This window comes from Jatropha curcas, chromosome 1 (genome assembly GCF_041381405.1).
Source record: "Jatropha curcas cultivar XTBG-Jc1 chromosome 1, XTBG_Jcur_1.0, whole genome shotgun sequence".
NCBI classification, from domain to species: domain Eukaryota; kingdom Viridiplantae; phylum Streptophyta; class Magnoliopsida; order Malpighiales; family Euphorbiaceae; genus Jatropha; species Jatropha curcas.
In genome coordinates, this window is record NC_143151.1 from 1,655,942 (window position 1) to 1,673,494 (window position 17,553).

The window sequence follows — 17,553 nt, forward strand, 5'->3', positions numbered from 1 at the left end:
AATTTTTATATTTTAAAAATCATTTTTAATAAAATTAATAGAAAATTTAATTAATATCATTAATGATATTTTTATTTTTTAAAATAATTAATCAAATTAATAGTATCATTAATATTTTACAAAATTTTCATTGTCTTTTTTAAAATAATTAATATTTAATCTCTTTATTTTTTTCTGTTGCAGAATTTTATAGATATCTATCTCAATATAAATGAAACCTTAAAGAAAATCAAATTATATTTTCAACAACAAGAAATGAATTATTTGCAAACAATATAAGATTATTTTCATGAATTTTATTGATGTGTATTTGATCGATATGGTGATGATGATGAAATTACAGAATGTATTCAGTTTTTGATAATCAACTAAGGTATGATTTTGTGATTTACAAAAAGAGATGATAGTACTTTTCGACCTATTTCAAATTAGGACAAACTTCGATGAAATTTTTTTAATATTTATTAGATTTATATCTGGATTTTAGATTATTTATTAAAAAATGAATGCAATAACTAATATTTAACAAGATTATTGTAAAATCTATTAAAATATTTATAAAAATTATAAATTTTAAACTTAATTATAAACTTGATTTATGTATGTATATCTCAATATATTGATTGTTTTGCAAGAATATGGGAAAAAATTATTTTATTTCATTTCATTTTTATGGACATTAGTTACTGTAATAAATTAAATATTTGGATTTTTAAAAATAATTATTAATTATAATAAAAATATGATTTTTATTTTTAAAAATTATATAACATCCGCACGCGAAATGCATGAAAATGATTTGTTCTTAATAATTTATGACAAGTAGTTGCTCTCTGTAAATTTATCAATTACGAAATAATAGTCCCGGTTATTAATATCTTATAAAAAAATATTTGTATGCAAACATTGTACTTTACAAAATAACAAATTTTTTTTGAAGGATACAAAATAACAATTTTGATTACCAATAGTTATGTTTGAATTTTTCTTATAATTGTTTTTTACAAGAATTAAAATTCAAACTCTTATATTTAAATAAGATTAACAAAGGTATAAAAATGAAAATTATATTAAAAAAAGTCACTATTTACAAGTGAGAGAAGAAAAAATTCGGTTCGTGTTTCGGGTCGGGCAGAGTCCTTCTCTGGCCCAAACCCATCTTCTTCATTGGATAAGCGTCTTCATCTTCATCGGCATAGGCATCATCCTACTTTGTTCTTCATCGGCGCTCTTGGGCGAAACAAACTGTAAAACCCTAGAGCACGACATTTGATCGAAATTCAGCCAACCGTATAAATTACTCTTGTAAGTTCGTTTCACTCACTGTTTTTTCAGATTAATTTGCATACTTTTCAGTTATGTTTCGTTCACTGTACACTAAATCACCATCTCCTATTTTGAGACATTTTTGTGATTTAAGGACCCATTTGCGATTTCTTACATCTACACCACTTACCAGATCTTTCTCATCGACAATTAGTGCTGTTAAAGAACAACTGAAAAATACCTCTTTTACAGTTTCCTACCTCATAAATTCATGCGGATTGTCACCACAAGCGGCTATATCTGCTTCCAAGAAAGTGCAATTTTTAACTCCAGAAAGACCAGACTCTGTTCTTACACTGCTCAACAAACATGGTTTCACTAATTCCCAAATGGCGAAAATTGTTAAGAATGACCCACGGATTCTTTTATATGATTCTGAGAAAATTATTCTTCCAAAGTTCAAATTTTTCTCTTCTATTGGAATCACTGGCCCAACCCTTGCACAATTCATATCTTCAAACCCACCACTACTAAGCACTAGCTTAAGGAATCGAATTATTCCTGGTTATGAATTCCTCATGAATGCTTTGCTATTTGATGATGACATGGTCATTAAAGCTATGAGTAATCAATCAAGAATTTTGCGACAGGATGTTGAAAAGATTAGTGCTCCTAATTTATTGTTCTTGAGACAAATTGGAACGCCTCAATCTTTAATCCAGCAGATCTTGATGCATCATCCTAGTGTGCTGTGCCACAAAGCTGATAAGTTCCACGATAAGATCAAAGAGCTTATTGATATGGGGTTCTGCCCTACAGGATTAAAGTTTATCTATGCTCTTCAAGCAATTCTACTTAATGAATCAAACTGGCAGCGGAAAATTGAGGTTTATGGAAGATGTGGTTGGTCTAAAGATGAGATCTTGAAAGCTTTTAAAAAGGATCCTCGATGTATGCATTTCTCGGAAAAGAAAGTAATTGATACTGTCCATTTTCTTGTTAATGTGATGGATTTAAAGCCTTCAGCAGTAGCTGCAAATCCATATCTACTTTCTTACAGTTTGAAGAAGAGAACCATTCCTAGGGGTTTAGTTTTTAAAACTTTGATGTTGAAAGGTGTATTGGAGAAGAAGATCAATTTCCATTCTGTGTTGTTATTAACTGACAAATGCTTCTTGAAAATGTATATAGACAAACATTTGGAGGATATTCCTTATTTGCTGGATGTCTTTGACGGTAGGAAATGTCCTGAAGAGCTAGGATTTCAATATGAGCAATAACATTTTGATTCTGAGATTTTTTTTTTCTTTTCTGATCTTTATATTTTGTGCTGTTTAAGGTATGTACAGCTAGAGAATTTTGTATAATCTGGTGGGAGGGTTTGGGTTGAATCCTTAGAGCTCCTGTGGAAATGTCAAGTAGACTGTTTCTATATTGTTTGAAATTCGAGAATTGTAAATGGAAATTGCCAATTTTTGGTCTTTTTAATAACTTTCTTCTTGTTGAATTGCGTTTACTGCTGCCAAACTGTAGCTATGCTCGACCTTGTGTTTTATTAAGGAGCAAATGAGTCGGGTCGAGTATAATTATCTTCATGCAAAGCTCTCTTAGAATTAAACAAGAGAATATTTACACGGTTAGACTCTAACAATGTTTTAACTAATTTTTCAATATTAAAAAATTAATCATGTAGTATGAATTTTATATATTATGCAATTTATTATACTATGAATATAACTCAATTTGCAGTGTAAACTTGAAAGCAATGTAAAATTTGCCCAAAAATCTTTTTTTTTTTTTTTTAATAATTTACCCTCCTCAACTTAACACAAAACTTATTTTTTAAAGAAAAATAAGTTTCAATATTTTTAATAAAATTTGTTAAAATTAAAAATAAAGGTAAAAGTTTATTATTATTATTATTATTATTGTTCTGTTTTTCAGTCATTAAGCCTAAAAAAAAAAAAAAGAGGCTAAACTAGTTATACTCACGAAACTAGACAGAGTTGTTATCTGGCCCAAACCCATCGGCCTCTCGCGTTTGTTGAATCTGAAGCCCCTTCTCTTCTTCTTCATCAGGAGGCACTGGCAGGAAACAAAACGTTCCTCAGAGCCGTAGCCTTTCTCAGGCCAGAAAATCCATCAGTTTTGGAAGCAGCACCCAAAGAATGGAAATATGTGCTACTAGTAAACATCCTGCTCTGTTCTTCACCGGATGCTCTTTGGCAGAAACAAACTGCAAAACCCTAGAAAACGACGCCTAGAAATTCAGCCCAGGTTAAGAATCAGTCTTGGAAGTTTATTCCTTGTTTTGTTTTTCAGGCTAATTAGCATTTTTTTCAGTTATTTTTGCATTACTATACACTAAAACATCACAATCGCTCTCTCCTATTTTGAGATATTTCTGTGATTTGAGTACCCATTTGCGGCTTCTTCAATGTACACCAGTTATTATTAACAGATCTTTCTCATCAACAATCAGTAGTAATAAAGAACAACCGGAGAAAACCTCTTTTACAGTTTCCTACCTCATAAATTCATGTGGATTGTCACCACCGGCCGCTATATCTGCTTCCAAGAGAGTGCAATTTTTAACTCCAGAAAGACCAAACTCTGTCCTTGCACTACTCAATGAACATGGTTTCACCAACTTCCAAATAGCTAAACTTGTTAAGTATGACCCAGGATTGCTTTTAGTTGATCCTGAGAAAACTATTTTTCCCAAGCTTAAGTTTTTCTCTTCTGTCGGGATTACTGGTCCAGACCTTGCAAAATTCATATCTGCAAACCCAAGTGTATTACGCCATAGCTTACCGAATTTTATTATTCCTGCTTATAAATTTGTCAGGAGTGCTTTGCTATTTGATGATGACATGGTCATTAGAGCTTTGAGGCCAGGATCAAGAATTCTTCTATATGATGTGGAAAAGATTATGGCTCCTAATTTATTAATCTTGAGGGAAATTGGAATGACACAATCCCTTATCAATATGTTATTGACATATCATAGTTCTTTGATATGCCATAAAGTTGACAAGTTCCGGGATAAGGTAAAAGAGGTTATTAATATGGGGTTCTGCCCGACCAAAACAAAGTTCGTCCACGCTCTTCATGCAATTATCAGCATTAGTGAATCAAATTGGCAGCACAAGATTGAGCTTTATGGAAGATATGGTTGGTCTAAAGATGAGATGTTGTCAGTTTTCAAGAAACATCCTCTTTGCATGACCCTTTCGGAGAAGAAAATAATTGGTGTTATGGATTTTCTTGTTAATTTTATGGACATGAAGCCTTCAAAAATAGCTGCAAGTCCTTACCTTTTTACTTCGAGTTTGAAGAAGAGAATAATTCCTAGGGGCTTAGTTATTAAAACTTTGATATTGAAAGGTGTATTGGAGAAGAATATCAACTTCTATTCTGTGTTGGTATTAACTGACAAATGCTTCTTGGAAAGGTATGTGGACAAACACAAGGAGCATATTCCTTATTTGTTCGATGTCTTTGAAGGTAAAGGTAGGATGTATTCTGAGGAGCTAGGATTTCAATATGGGCAATAACATGTTGATTTTGGTTGGGATGGTGTTTTTTTTTCTTTTTCTTCTTCTCATGTAATTTGTCATATCCATTACATTAACCACTGAGGATTTGGTGAATTGATGCATTTTGAGACCTGTTTCTGCTATGCATAATCTGGTTTCTGGGCATCAGTTTCCGATGAGAAAAACTTGTAATTGAAAGTTCCACTGCGAACAGCGAGCAGGTGGAGTGAGTGGAGACGAGCACTTCAAAGTATTTCTTGAAAGAGTCCTTTTGTCATGCATTAGCTATTTGCTCCTAATTTGTTGTAAAACGAACAGATAGCTCACCCTTGCTGCAATTTATGTCGTACTAATACTCTTGTCACCTCAGATAGCAGTTTCAAAACGACAAAGAAAATGGCGCATAACATTAGAAAAAGTTATAGGCTAAGGCTGTTTATAGTGTGCAGATGAATAAAGGTGTATTTAGGGTACAATACACACAACATATTTCGAAATATTTTTTATGTTTTAGACCTTAATGACAAAAAAGATGTCCAATTTATAGTTTTGAAAAGTAAATTAATATTTTTTTTAGAATAAGAAAGAAGTTTATTATTGAAATATTAAATGGGAAAGAATAATTTTGTATTTCAAACTATAGTTAATGCATGAGCAATTTTCTCTTGGTCCAAGTAATAGAAATATTGTCATTAGATTAAACATTCCCAAATCATCAATTGCCATATCAAATTTAGTATTATCCATAAAATAATACTCTTATATCTCAAAATATAAATCTTTTAAACGAATGGTAATTTGTGAAGTTAATTATTGTATTTGATATAATTAAGAGTAATATTGAAAAAAATATCGTTTATTGTTCTTTAGAATATTTAAAACGATTTATATTGTAGGACAGAATAATTATTTATATTTATTAGGTAAAAATATTAAAATTCATTGCTTGCTTCATTTCCAAATATTTGTCACATTTGGGTATTTAATGTCTTTTAAGAAAACTAAGACCTCGTTTATTGTAGTTGTTTATTTTTATTTTTTGATTACTATTTTTTTGAAAACTATATTTTTTTTTAAATTGTTTTATTCATGATGTTAAAAATTCTTCCAATTATCAAATCTCTCCCTTATTAAGCCATTAAAGATTTTACTTAATAATAAAAATTCTAAAAATCCAAAGTTTCAGAAAAAATAATTAAAAATATTTTACAATTTAATTTTAAAATTTCAAAGTTACAGTAACTATTAATAATTATGTTGAATAAAAACACAATGTTCAAATATTATAATAAATAAATAATGCTAAATTATATTAGATTTATAGAGATAGAGAAAATAATAATAAATATAAAAACAATACTAAATAGAGAGGGGATAGAAAAGAAAAAGTTGAAAAATTGAATAAGAGATAAAAATATATGTTTGTATATTTGGATAAATAAATAACATTATGGATAAATAAATAATATTAAATTTATAATAATAATAGTAATAATAATAATAGTAATAATAATAATTTGATGAGGATAAATCTTATAAAAAATAAAAAAATGAGAAATATAGAATTAAAAACAGTAAACAACTATTTGTGGTTTCATAAAATTTATTTTTTTTAAAAACAGTTTTCTCAAAAATAAAGAAAAAAATAAAATAAACAAGTTTAAACAAATAAGTTTATTTATTTAAAAAAAATGGAAAAATAAAAAATTTAATAAAAATAAATAGTAAATAATTTATTAGAGAATTATAAATTATTAAGTGAATTGATTATAATATTTTTAATTTATCTATTATATGTAAAGGATAAATAAAAAAAATAATTTATTATTTATCAAACTCAGGGGCGACAACTATTTGGATGCAGAATGAGTATTTTATTATTTTTTTATACAAAATCAGCCTTGTTTTTTGCCCTTGGAAACGGTATCACTAATCCCCCCTTCTCCTACCTTCCTCGTCTAGCACCCATCACCGTCTCTGCTGCTGGCGCCGCCGCGTACTTTATCTCCGCTGCTTCCTAAATTAATTTATCTGCGCTGGTGAAGGCGAGTGATATTAATTTGCAGCCATGACATATCATTTGGTTTGAGTTTTAGGTGGAGTCGTTCTTCAATCGCTCTCTCCTATTTTGAGATATTTTTGTGATTTGAGTACCCATTTGCGGCTTCTTCATTGTACACCAGTTATTATTAAAAGATCTTTCTCATCAACAATCGGTAGGAATGAAAACCAACCGGTAAAAACCTCTTTTACAGTTTCCTACCTCATAAATTCATGTGGATTGTCACCACAGGCTGCTATATCTGCTTCCAAGAGAGTGCATTTTTTAACTCCTGAAAGACCAAACTCTGTCCTTGCACTACTCAATGAACATGGTTTCACCAATTCCCAAATAGCTAAACTTGTTAAGTATAACCCAGGATTTCTTTTAGCTGATCCTGAGAAAACTATTTTTCCCAAGCTTAAGTTTTTCTCATCTGTCGGGATTACTGGCCCAGACCTTGCAAAATTCATATCTACAAACCCAACGCTATTACGCCATAGCTTACCGAATCAAATTATTCCTGCTTATAAATTCGTCAGGAGTGCTTTGCTATTTGATGATGAAATGGTCATTAGAGCTTTGAGGCTAGGATCAAGAATTCTTCTATATGATGTGGAAAAGATTATGGCTCCTAATTTATTAGTCTTGAGGGAAACTGGAATGACAAAATCCCTTATCAATATGTTATTGACATATCATAGTTCTTTGATATGCCATAAAGTTGACAAGTTCCGGGATAAGGTCAGAGAGGTTATTAATATGGGGTTCTGCCCGACCAAAACAAAGTTCATCCAGGCTCTTCATGCAATTATCAACATTAGTGAATCAAATTGGCTGCACAAGATTGAGCTTTATGGAAGATATGGTTGGTCTCAAGATGAGATGTTGTCAGTTTTCAAGAAACATCCTCTTTGCATGACTTTTTCAGAGAAGAAGATAATTGGTTGTATGGATTTTCTTGTTAATGTGATGGATATGAAGCCTTCAGAAATAGCTGGAACTCCTTACCTTCTTTGTTACAGTGTGAAGAAAAGAATCATTCCCAGGGGTTTAGTTATTAAAATTTTGAAGTCGAAAGGTGCATTGGAGAAGAATATCAGTTTCTCTACTGTGGTGGGATTAACTGACAAATGCTTTGTAGAAAGGTATATGGACAAACACAGGGAGCACATTCCTTATTTGCAGGATGTCTTTGAAGGTAGGATGTGTCCTCAAGAACTAGGCCTTCAATATGGCCAGTAACATGTTAATTTTGGTAAGTATGGTTCTTTTTCTTCTTCCTTTCTTCATAGCTCATATTACTTGTCATATCAATTATGCTATAGCTTAACAACCAATGGTTCCATGCTTTCTGTTTTCATTTTAAGTATTAATTATTATCTGCTTTATTGCTTTTTACTTATTGTTAGATAACTATTAAACCAAATGGAACTGTAAGGTTGGATTTGCCTCCGAACATACTTAAAAATCAAATTTTTATTTAATCATTTTGCATTAGATGATGCCAAAAGGAATCAAAAATAATTCTTTTCTTTAATAATAGTGACACTTTTATTAGTTAAAGTATTACAAATTATTATTTTAATTATTTTTTATTCAAGATTGGGCTTTTTGCTCAATTAGTGCATGATTTTTGAAAACCGTGCAAAAGGTTGAGTGAATACCTTAATTCATGAAAACGGCCTCAAGAACAAGAAGTTTCTACATGGCGAGTGGTATTGATGCATGTCAGGTGAAAATTTTCTAAATTTTTATGATTTATAATCTACCCAAATAGGATTACTGTATAAAATAATATAAGAATTAAAGATTTTCTGAAATAATACATTGGAAACCATCAAATTGGACTAGATTAGTCCCTTGCACTATGTCTGCTTCCAGGAAAGTTCAATTTTTAACTCCAGAAAGACCAGATTCTGCCCTTGCACTACTCAAGGAACATGGTTTCACCAATTCCCAAATAGCTAAAATTGTCAAGTATCAGCCATGGTTTCTTTTATATGATTCTGAGAAAACTATTTTTCCTAAGCTTAGTTTTTTCACTTCTATGGGGATTACTGGCCTAGACCTTGCAAAATTCATATCTTCAAACGCAACGCTATTACACGCTAGCTTGCCGAATCAAATTGTTCCTGCTTATAAATTCGTCAGGAGTGCTTTGCTGTTTGATGATGACAGTCATTAGAGCGTTGAGATTATATTCAAGGATTCTTCTATATGACGTGGAAAAGATTAGTTCTCCTAATTTATTTGTCTCGAGGGAAATTGGAATGCCACAATCCATTCTCAATCAGTTATTGATATATCATCCTTGTTTGCTGTGCGGCAAAGCTAGTAAGTTCCACAATAAGATCAAAGAGGTTATGGCTCCTAATTTATTAGTCTTGAGGGAAATTGGAATGACACAATCCCTTATCAATATGTTATTGACATATCATAGTTCTTTGATATGCCATAAAGTTGACAAGTTCCGGGATAAGGTCAGAGAGGTTATTAATATGGGGTTCTGCCCGACCAAAACAAAGTTCGTCCAGGCTCTTCATGCAATTATCAGCATTAGTGAATCAAATTGGCTGCACAAGATTGAGCTTTATGGAAGATATGGTTGGTCTCAAGATGAGATGTTGTCAGTTTTCAAGAAACATCCTCTTTGCATGACCCTTTCGGAGAAGAAAATAATTGGTGTTATGGATTTTCTTGTTAATTTTATGGATATGAAGCCTTCAAAAATAGCTGCGACTCCTTACCTTTTTACTTTCAGTTTGAAGAAGAGAATAATTCCTAGGGGCTTAGTTATTAAAACTTTGATATTTAAAGGTGTATTGGAGAAGAATATCAATTTCTAATCTGTGTTTGTTTTAACTGACAAATGCTTCTTGGAAAGGTATGTGGACAAACACAAGGAGCATATTCCTTATTTGTTCGGTGTCTTTGAAGGTACAGGTAGGATGTATTCTGAGGAGCTAGGATTTCAATATGGGCACTAACATGTTGATTTTGGTTGGGGTGTTGTTTTTTTGTTTTTTTCTTTTTCTTCTTCTCATGTTATTTGTCATATCCATTACCTTGAGGTTTATGGAAGATGTGGTTGGTTTAAAGATGAGATCTTGAAAGCTTTTAAAAAGAATCCTTGATGTATGCATTTCTCGGAAAAGAAAATAATTGGTACTGTCCATTTTCTTGATAATGTGATGGATTTAAAGCCTTCAGCAGTAGCTGCAAATCCATATCTACTTTCTTACAGTTTGAAGAAGAGAACCATTCCTAGGGGTTTAGTTTTTAAAACTTTGATGTTGAAAGGTGTATTGAAGAAGAAGATCAGTTTCCGTTCTGTATTGTTATTAACTGACAAATGCTTCTTAAAAATGTATATAGACAAACATCTGGAGGATATTCCTTATTTGCTGGATGTCTTTGACGGTAGGAAGTGTCCTCAAGAGCTAGGATTTCAATATGAGCAATAACATTTTGATTCTGAGATTTTTTTTTTCTTTTTTTGATCTTTATATCTTATGCTGTTAGGGTATGTACAGCTAGAGAATTTTGGATAATGTGGTGGCAGGGTTTGGGTTGAATCCTTAGAGCTCCTGTGGAAATGTCAAGTAGACTGTTTGTATGTTGTTTGGAATTCGAGAATTTTAAATGGAAATTGGCAATTTTTGGTCTTTTTATTAACGTTCTTGTTGTTAAATTGAGTTTACTGCTGCCAAACACTAGCTATGTTTGTGTGTTTTATTACGGGTGCAAATGAGTCGGGTCGAGTATGATTATCTTCGTGCAAAGCTCTCGTAAAATTAAACAAGAGAATGTTTACATGGTTAGACTCTAACAATGTTTTAACTAATTTTTCAATGTTAAAAATTAATCAAGTAGTACGAATTTTATATATTTTGCAATTTATTATACTATGATTACAACTCATTTTGCAGTTTAAACTTAAAAGCAATGTAAAGTTTGCCCAAAAATCATTTTTTTATACACTCCTCAACTTAATAAAAAAAATTTTTTTTAAAGAAAAATAATTTTCAATATTTTTAATAAAATTTGTTAAAATTAAAAATAAAGTTAGAAGTTTATTATTATTATTATTATTCTGTTTTTCAGTCATTAAGCCTAAAAAAAAGAGAAGCTAAACTAGTTATACTTACGAAACTAGATAGTGTTGTACTCTGGCCCAAACCCATCGGCCTCTCGCGTTTGTTGAATCTGAAGCCCCTTCTCTTCTTCTTCATCAGGAGGCACTGGCAGCAAACAAAAAGTTCCTCAGAGCCGTAGCCTTTTCTCAGGCCAGAAAATCCCTCAGTTTTGGAAGCAGCACCCAAAGAATGGAAATATGTGCTCCTATTAAACATCCTGCTCTGTTCTGCACCCGATGCTCTTTGGCAGAAACAAACTGCAAAACCCTAGAAAACGACGCCTAGAAATACAGCCAAGGTTAAGAATCAGTCTTGTAAGTTTGTTCCTTGCATTGTTTTTCAGGCTAATTTGCATTTGTTTCAGTTATGTTTGCTTTACTATACACTAAAACACCACAATCGCTCTCTCCTATTTTGAGATATTTTTGTGATTTGAGTACCCATTTGCGGCTTCTTCAATGTACACCAGTTATTATTAACAGATCTTTCTCATCAACAATCAGTAGTAATAAAGAACAACCGGAAAAAATCTCTTTTACAGTTTCCTACCTCATAAATTCATGTGGATTGTCACCACCGGCCGCTATGTCTGCTTCCAAGAGAGTGCAATTTTTAACTCCAGAAAGACCAAACTCTGTCCTTGCACTACTGAATGAACATGGTTTCACCAACTTCCAAATAGCTAAACTTGTTAAGTATGACCCAGGATTGCTTTTAGCTGATCCTGAGAAAACTATTTTTCCCAAGCTTAAGTTTTTCTCTTCTGTAGGGATTACTGGCCCAGACCTTGCAAAATTCATATCTGCAAACCCAAGTGTATTACGCCATAGCTTACCGAATTTTATTATTCCTGCTTATAAATTTGTCAGGAGTGCTTTGCTATTTGATGATGACATGGTCATTAGAGCTTTGAGGGCAGGATCAAGAATTCTTCTATATGATGTGGAAAAGATTATGGCTCCTAATTTATTAATCTTGAGGGAAATTGGAATGACACAATCCCTTATCAATATGTTATTGACATATCATAGTTCTTTGATATGCCATAAAGTTGACAAGTTCCGGGATAAGGTAAAAGAGGTTATTAATATGGGGTTCTGCCCGACCAAAACAAAGTTCGTCCACGCTCTTCATGCAATTATCAGCATTAGTAAATCAAATTGGCAGCACAAGATTGAGCTTTATGGAAGATATGGTTGGTCTGAAGATGAGATGTTGTCAGTTTTCAAGAAACATCCTCTTTGCATGGCCCTTTCGGAGAAGAAAATAATTGGTGTTATGGATTTTCTTGTTAATTTTATGGACATGAAGCCTTCAAAAATAGCTGCAAGTCCTTACCTTTTTACTTTGAGTTTGAAGAAGAGAATAATTCCTAGGGGCTTAGTTATTAAAACTTTGATATTGAAAGGTGTATTGGAGAAGAATATCAACTTCTATTCTGTGTTGGTATTAACTGACAAATGCTTCTTGGAAAGGTATGTGGACAAACACAAGGAGCATATTCCTTATTTGCTCGATGTCTTTGAAGGTAAAGGTAGGATGTATTCTGAGGAGCTAGGATTTCAATATGGGCAATAACATGTTGATTTTGGGATGGTGTTTTTTTTTTTTCTTTTTCTTCTTCTCATGTAATTTGTCATCTCCATTACATTAACCACTGAGGATTTGGTGAATTGATGCATTTTGAGACCTGTTTCTGCTATGCATAATCTGGTTTCCGGGCATTAGTTTCCGATGAGAAAAACTTGTAATTGAAAGTTCCACTGCGAACAGCGAGCAGGTGGAGTGAGTGGAGACGAGCACTTCAAAGTATTTCTTGAAAGAGTCCTTTAGTAATAAATTAGCTATTTGCTCCTAATTTGTTGTAAAACGAACAGATAACTCACCCTTTGCTGCAATTTCTTCAATAAATTGGACTTGCAGCAATTTAAGTCGTACTAATTCTCTAGTCAGCTCATATAGCAGGTTTTGAGCTCAATTGGCTTCAAAACGACAAAGGTTTAGGGTACAATACAAACAACATATTTCGAAATATTTTTTATGTTTTAGACCTTAATGACAAAAAAGATGTCCAATTTATAGTTTTGAGAAGAAAAGTAAATTAATAATTTTTTAGAATAAGAAAGAAGTTTATTATTGAAATATAAAATGGGAAAGAATGATTTTGTATTTCAAACTATAGTTAATGCATGAGCAATTTTCTCTTGGTCCAAGTAATAGAAATATTTCAAACTATAGTTAATGTCTTTTAAGAAGACCAAGGCCCTGTTTATTATAATTTTTTATTTTTAGTTTTTTATTTATTAGAAATATGAAGTAGTTTTTACTTTTATATTACTATTTTTTAAGACTATTTAAAAAGTTTTTTTTTTTTTTTGTTCATGATGTGAAAAATTCTTCTAATTATCAAATCTGTCCCTTATTAAGCTATTAAAGATTTTACTTCGTAGTAAAAATTCTAAAAATCCAAAGTTTCACAGAAAAAATAATTAAAAATATTTTACAATTTAATTTTAAAATTTCAAAGTTACAATAACTATTAATTATTATGTTGAATAAAAACACAATGTCCAAATATTATAATAAATAAATAATGCTAAATTATATTAGATTTATAGAGATAGAGAAAATAATAATAAATATAAAAACAATATTAAATAGAGAGGAGATAGAAAAAAAAAAGTTGAAAAATTGAATAAGAGATAAAAATATATTTTGTATATTTTGCATAAATAAATGACATTATAGATAAATAAATAATATTAAATTTATAATAATAATAGTAATAATAATAATTTTATGAGGATAAATCTTATAAAAAATTAAAAAAAATGAGAAATATAGAATTAAAAACAGTAAACAACTATTTGTGGTTTCATAAAATTTATTTTTTTTAAAAACAGTTTTCTCAAAAATAAAGAAAAAAATAAAATAAACAAGTTTAAACAAATAAGTTTATTTATTTAAAAAAAATGAAAAAATAAAAAATTTAATAAAAATAAATAGTAAATAATTTATTAGGGAATTATAAATTATTAAGTGAATTGATTATAATATTTTTAATTTATCCATTATATGTAAAGGATAAAATAAAAAAAAAAAATTTATTATTTATCAAACTCAGGGGCGACAACTATTTGGATGCAGAATGAGTATTTTATTATTATTTTTATACAAAATCAGTTTTTGCCCTTGGAAACGGTATCACTAATCCCCCCTTCTCCTACCTTCCTCGTCTAGCACCCATCACCGTCTCTGCTGCTGGCGCCGCCGCGTACTTTATCTCCGCTGCTTCCTAAATTAATTTATCTGCGCTGGTGAAGGCGAGTGATATTAATTTGCAGCCATGACATATCATTTGGTTTGAGTTTTAGGTGGAGTCGTTCTCTGGCCCAAACCCTCTTGTTAGTTGAATCTGAAGTTCCATCATCTTCATTAGCAGCAAACAAAGTTAAAAAGAGCCATAGCCTTCTCAAATCTCTAAGATTCCGGAACAGCACAAAAGCAACGGAAAGATGTGCTCCTGTTAAAATCCTCCCAAATCAACAACGAGACAGTCAAACGTCCTGCTCTGCTCGGCAAAACCCCAGAAAACGACATTTGATTGAACTTCAGCCAAGGCTAAGAATTAGTCTTGTAAGTTGTCCCTTGCATTGCTAATTTCATACATTTCGGTGATGATTCGTTTACTCTACTCTAAAACACCACAATTGGTATCTCCTATTTTGAGACATTTTTGTGATTTAAGGACCTATTCAAAGTTTCTTCAATCTACACCAGCTGCCATTATCAGAGCTTTCTCGTCTGATAACAAAACAACAGTAGAAACCTCTTTTACAGTTTCATACCTCATAAATTCATGTGGGTTGTCACAAGAGGCTGCTAATTCTGCTTCTAAGAGAGTGCAATTTGAAACCGTAGAAAGGCCAAACTCTGGGCTTGCTCTTCTCCACAAATATGGTTTCTCTAATCCCCAAATAACCAAAATTGTTAAGTTATATCCATTGCTTCTTTTAGCTGATCCTGAGAAAACTATTTTTCCAAAGCTTATGTTTTTCTCTTCTATTGGGATCAGTAGCCCAGACATTATAGAGATCATCTCTTCAAAGCCAGGTATATTAACCCATAGCTTAAGGAATCGAATTATTCCTGTTTATGAATTCCTCAAGTCTGCATTGCTATTTGATGATGACATGGTCAATAAAGCTATGAGAAGGGGATCGAGAATTTTTCAACGCAATGTGGAAAGGGTTAGTGCTCCTAATTTGTTGTTCTTGAGAGAAATTGGAATGCCACAATCCTCTATCCAGCTGTTATTGATACATCATACTAATTTGTTGTTGTATAAAGTCGACATGTTTCGCGAGAAGATCAAAGAGGTTATGAATATGGGTTTCTACCCTACAGAAACGAAGTTTATCCATGCTCTTGCTTCAATGCTCCAATTATCTGAATCAAATTGGGAACACAAAATTGAGGTTTATGGAAGATGTGGTTGGTCTGAAGCTGACGTAATGTTTGCTTTCAAAAAGGCTCCTGAAATCATGACTTTTTCAGAGAAGAAGATAATTGGTTGTATGGATTTTCTTGTTAATGTGATGGATATGAAGCCTTCAGAAATAGCTGGAACTCCTTACCTTCTTTGTTACAGTACGAAGAAAAGAATCATTCCCAGGGGTTTAGTTATTAAAATTTTGAAGTCGAAAGGTGCATTGGAGAAGAATATCTGTTTCTCTACTGTGGTGGGATTAACTAACAAATGCTTCTTAGAAAGGTATATGGACAAACACAGGGAGCACATTCCTTATTTGCAGGATGTCTTTGAAGGTAGGATGTGTCCTCAAGAACTAGGCCTTCAATATGGGCAGTAACATGTTAATTTTGGTAACTATGGTTCTTTTTCTTCTTCCTTTCTTCATAGCTCGTATTACTTGTCATATCAATTATGCTATAGCTTAACCACCAATGGTTCCATACTTTCTGTTTTCATTTGAAGTACAAATGGAACTGTAAGGTTGAATTTGCCTCCAAACTTACTTAAAAATCAAATTTTTATTTAATCATTTTGATACATTTTTGTGATTTGAGGACCCATTTGCGATTTCTTCCATGTACACCACTTATTATTACCGAAACTTTCTCATCAACAATCAGTACAGATAAAAAACAACTGAAAAATGCCTCTTTTACAGTTTCCTACTTGATAAATTCATGTGGATTGTCACCACAAGCCGCTATATCTGCTTCCAAGAAAGTGCAATTCTTAACTCCAGAAAGACCAGACTCTGTTCTTGCATTGCTCAACAAACATGGTTTCACTAATTCCCAAATGGCTAAAATTGTTAAGCATGACCCACGGATTCTTTTATATGATTCTGAGAAAATTATTCTTCCAAAGTTTAAATTTTTCTCTTCTATTGGAATCACTGGCCCAACCCTTGCACAATTCATATCTTCAAACCCACCAGTACTACGCACTAGCTTAAGGAATCGAATTATTCCTGGTTATGAATTCCTCATGAATGCTTTGCTATTCGATGATGACATGGTCATTAAAGCTATGAGTAATCAATCAAGAATTTTGCGACAGGATGTTGAAAAGATTAGTGCTTCTAATTTATTGTTCTTGAGACAAATTGGAACGCCACAATCTTTAATCCAGCAGATTTTGATGCATCATCCTAGTGTGCTGTGCCACAAAGCTGATAAATTCCACGATAAGATCAAAGAGCTTATTGATATGGGGTTCTGCCCTACAGGAATGAAGTTTATCTATGCTCTTCAAGCAATTCTACTCAATGAATCATACTGGCAACGGAAAATTGAGGTTTATGGAAGATGTGGTTGGTCTAAAGATGAGATCTTGAAAGCTTTTAAAAAGGATCCTCGATGTATGCGTTTCTCGGAAAAGAAAATAATTGGTACTGTCCATTTTCTTGATAATGTGATGGATTTAAAGCCTTCAGCAGTAGCTGCAAATCCGTATCTACTTTCTTACAGTTTGAAGAAGAGAACCATTCCTAGGCGTTTAGTTTTTAAAACTTTGATGTTGAAAGGTGTATTGAAGAAGAAGACCAGTTTCCGTTCTGTATTGTTATTAACTGACAAATGCTTCTTAAAAATGTATATAGACAAACATCTGGAGGATATTCCTTATTTGCTGGATGTCTTTGACGGTAGGAAGTGTCCTCAAGAGCTAGCATTTCAATACGAGCAATAACATTTTGATTCTGAGGTTTTTTTTTTTTTTTCTTTTTTGATCTTTATATCATATGCTGTTTAGGGTATGTACAGCTAGAGAATTTTGGATAATCTGGTGGCAGGGTTTGGGTTGAATCCTTAGAGCTCCTATGGAAATGTCAAGTAGACTGTTTGTATGTTGTTTGGAATTCGAGAATTTTAAATGGAAATTGGCAATTTTTGGTCTTTTTATTAACGTTCTTGTTGTTAAATTGAGTTTACTGCTGCCAAACTATAGCTATGCTCGACTGTGTGTTTTATTACGGGTGCAAATGAGTCGGGTCGAGTATGAGTATCTTCGTGCAAAGCTCTCGTAAAATTAAACAAG

The 17,553-nt window shown here is 32.0% G+C and overlaps 5 protein-coding genes and 1 non-coding gene across 7 annotated transcripts; all 6 read left to right on the plus strand.

Annotated features, from left to right (window-relative positions):
* The first annotated feature begins 1,129 nt into the window (after positions 1-1,129).
* On the plus strand, positions 1,130-2,757 carry LOC149498751 (transcription termination factor MTERF8, chloroplastic-like). Its single transcript, XM_089715370.1, has 2 exons — positions 1,130-1,305; positions 1,460-2,757. Exon 2 carries the CDS (start codon positions 1,656-1,658, stop codon positions 2,544-2,546), a length of 891 nt encoding a protein of 296 aa, XP_089571496.1. The 5' UTR covers positions 1,130-1,305; positions 1,460-1,655; the 3' UTR covers positions 2,547-2,757.
* A 677-nt stretch (positions 2,758-3,434) lies between these two features.
* On the plus strand, positions 3,435-5,068 carry LOC149498752 (transcription termination factor MTERF8, chloroplastic-like). The gene is made up of 2 exons (XM_089717938.1): positions 3,435-3,453; positions 3,598-5,068. The coding sequence occupies exons 1-2, from the start codon at positions 3,435-3,437 to the stop codon at positions 4,821-4,823; spliced, it is 1,245 nt and encodes a 414-aa protein (XP_089574064.1). The 3' UTR covers positions 4,824-5,068.
* Positions 5,069-6,695: 1,627 nt separating this feature from the next.
* Positions 6,696-12,687, plus strand: LOC105628382 (uncharacterized). Of its 2 annotated transcripts, none has more exons than XM_089723191.1 (2): positions 6,696-8,104; positions 11,085-12,687. In XM_089723191.1, exon 2 carries the CDS (start codon positions 11,352-11,354, stop codon positions 12,561-12,563), a length of 1,212 nt encoding a protein of 403 aa, XP_089579317.1. In that variant the 5' UTR covers positions 6,696-8,104; positions 11,085-11,351; the 3' UTR covers positions 12,564-12,687. The 2 variants fall into 2 exon arrangements, with proteins under 2 accessions (XP_089579317.1, XP_089579320.1); XM_089723194.1 differs by lacking the exon at positions 6,696-8,104 and having other exon boundaries at positions 10,997-11,283; positions 11,855-12,687.
* On the plus strand, positions 6,874-8,091 carry LOC149498753 (uncharacterized). The gene is made up of 2 exons (XM_089717949.1): positions 6,874-6,888; positions 7,099-8,091. Exons 1-2 carry the CDS (start codon positions 6,874-6,876, stop codon positions 8,089-8,091), a joined length of 1,008 nt encoding a protein of 335 aa, XP_089574075.1.
* Positions 8,104-10,520, plus strand: LOC105628441 (uncharacterized). The gene is made up of 3 exons (XR_016319584.1): positions 8,104-9,691; positions 9,734-9,792; positions 9,985-10,520. It is a non-coding gene; the product is annotated as an uncharacterized LOC105628441 (transcript).
* Positions 12,688-14,143: 1,456 nt separating the features above from the next.
* On the plus strand, positions 14,144-17,421 carry LOC105628383 (uncharacterized). The gene is made up of 2 exons (XM_089717973.1): positions 14,144-15,852; positions 16,026-17,421. The coding sequence occupies exons 1-2, from the start codon at positions 14,663-14,665 to the stop codon at positions 17,203-17,205; spliced, it is 2,370 nt and encodes a 789-aa protein (XP_089574099.1). The 5' UTR covers positions 14,144-14,662; the 3' UTR covers positions 17,206-17,421.
* Positions 17,422-17,553: the final 132 nt, after the last annotated feature.

Excerpts from the sequence above, each read along its gene's own strand:
- LOC149498751 (XM_089715370.1), top strand. The coding sequence starts at position 1,656 with ATGGCGAAAATTGTTAAGAATGACCCACGGATTCTTTTATATGATTCT.
- LOC105628382 (XM_089723191.1), top strand. The coding sequence starts at position 11,352 with ATGTTTGCTTTACTATACACTAAAACACCACAATCGCTCTCTCCTATT.
- LOC105628383 (XM_089717973.1), top strand. The coding sequence starts at position 14,663 with ATGATTCGTTTACTCTACTCTAAAACACCACAATTGGTATCTCCTATT. Across the intron at positions 15,853-16,025 it reads CTAGGCCTTCAATATGGGCA|AAAATCAAATTTTTATTTAA; the intron begins GTAACATGTTAA and ends CAAACTTACTTA.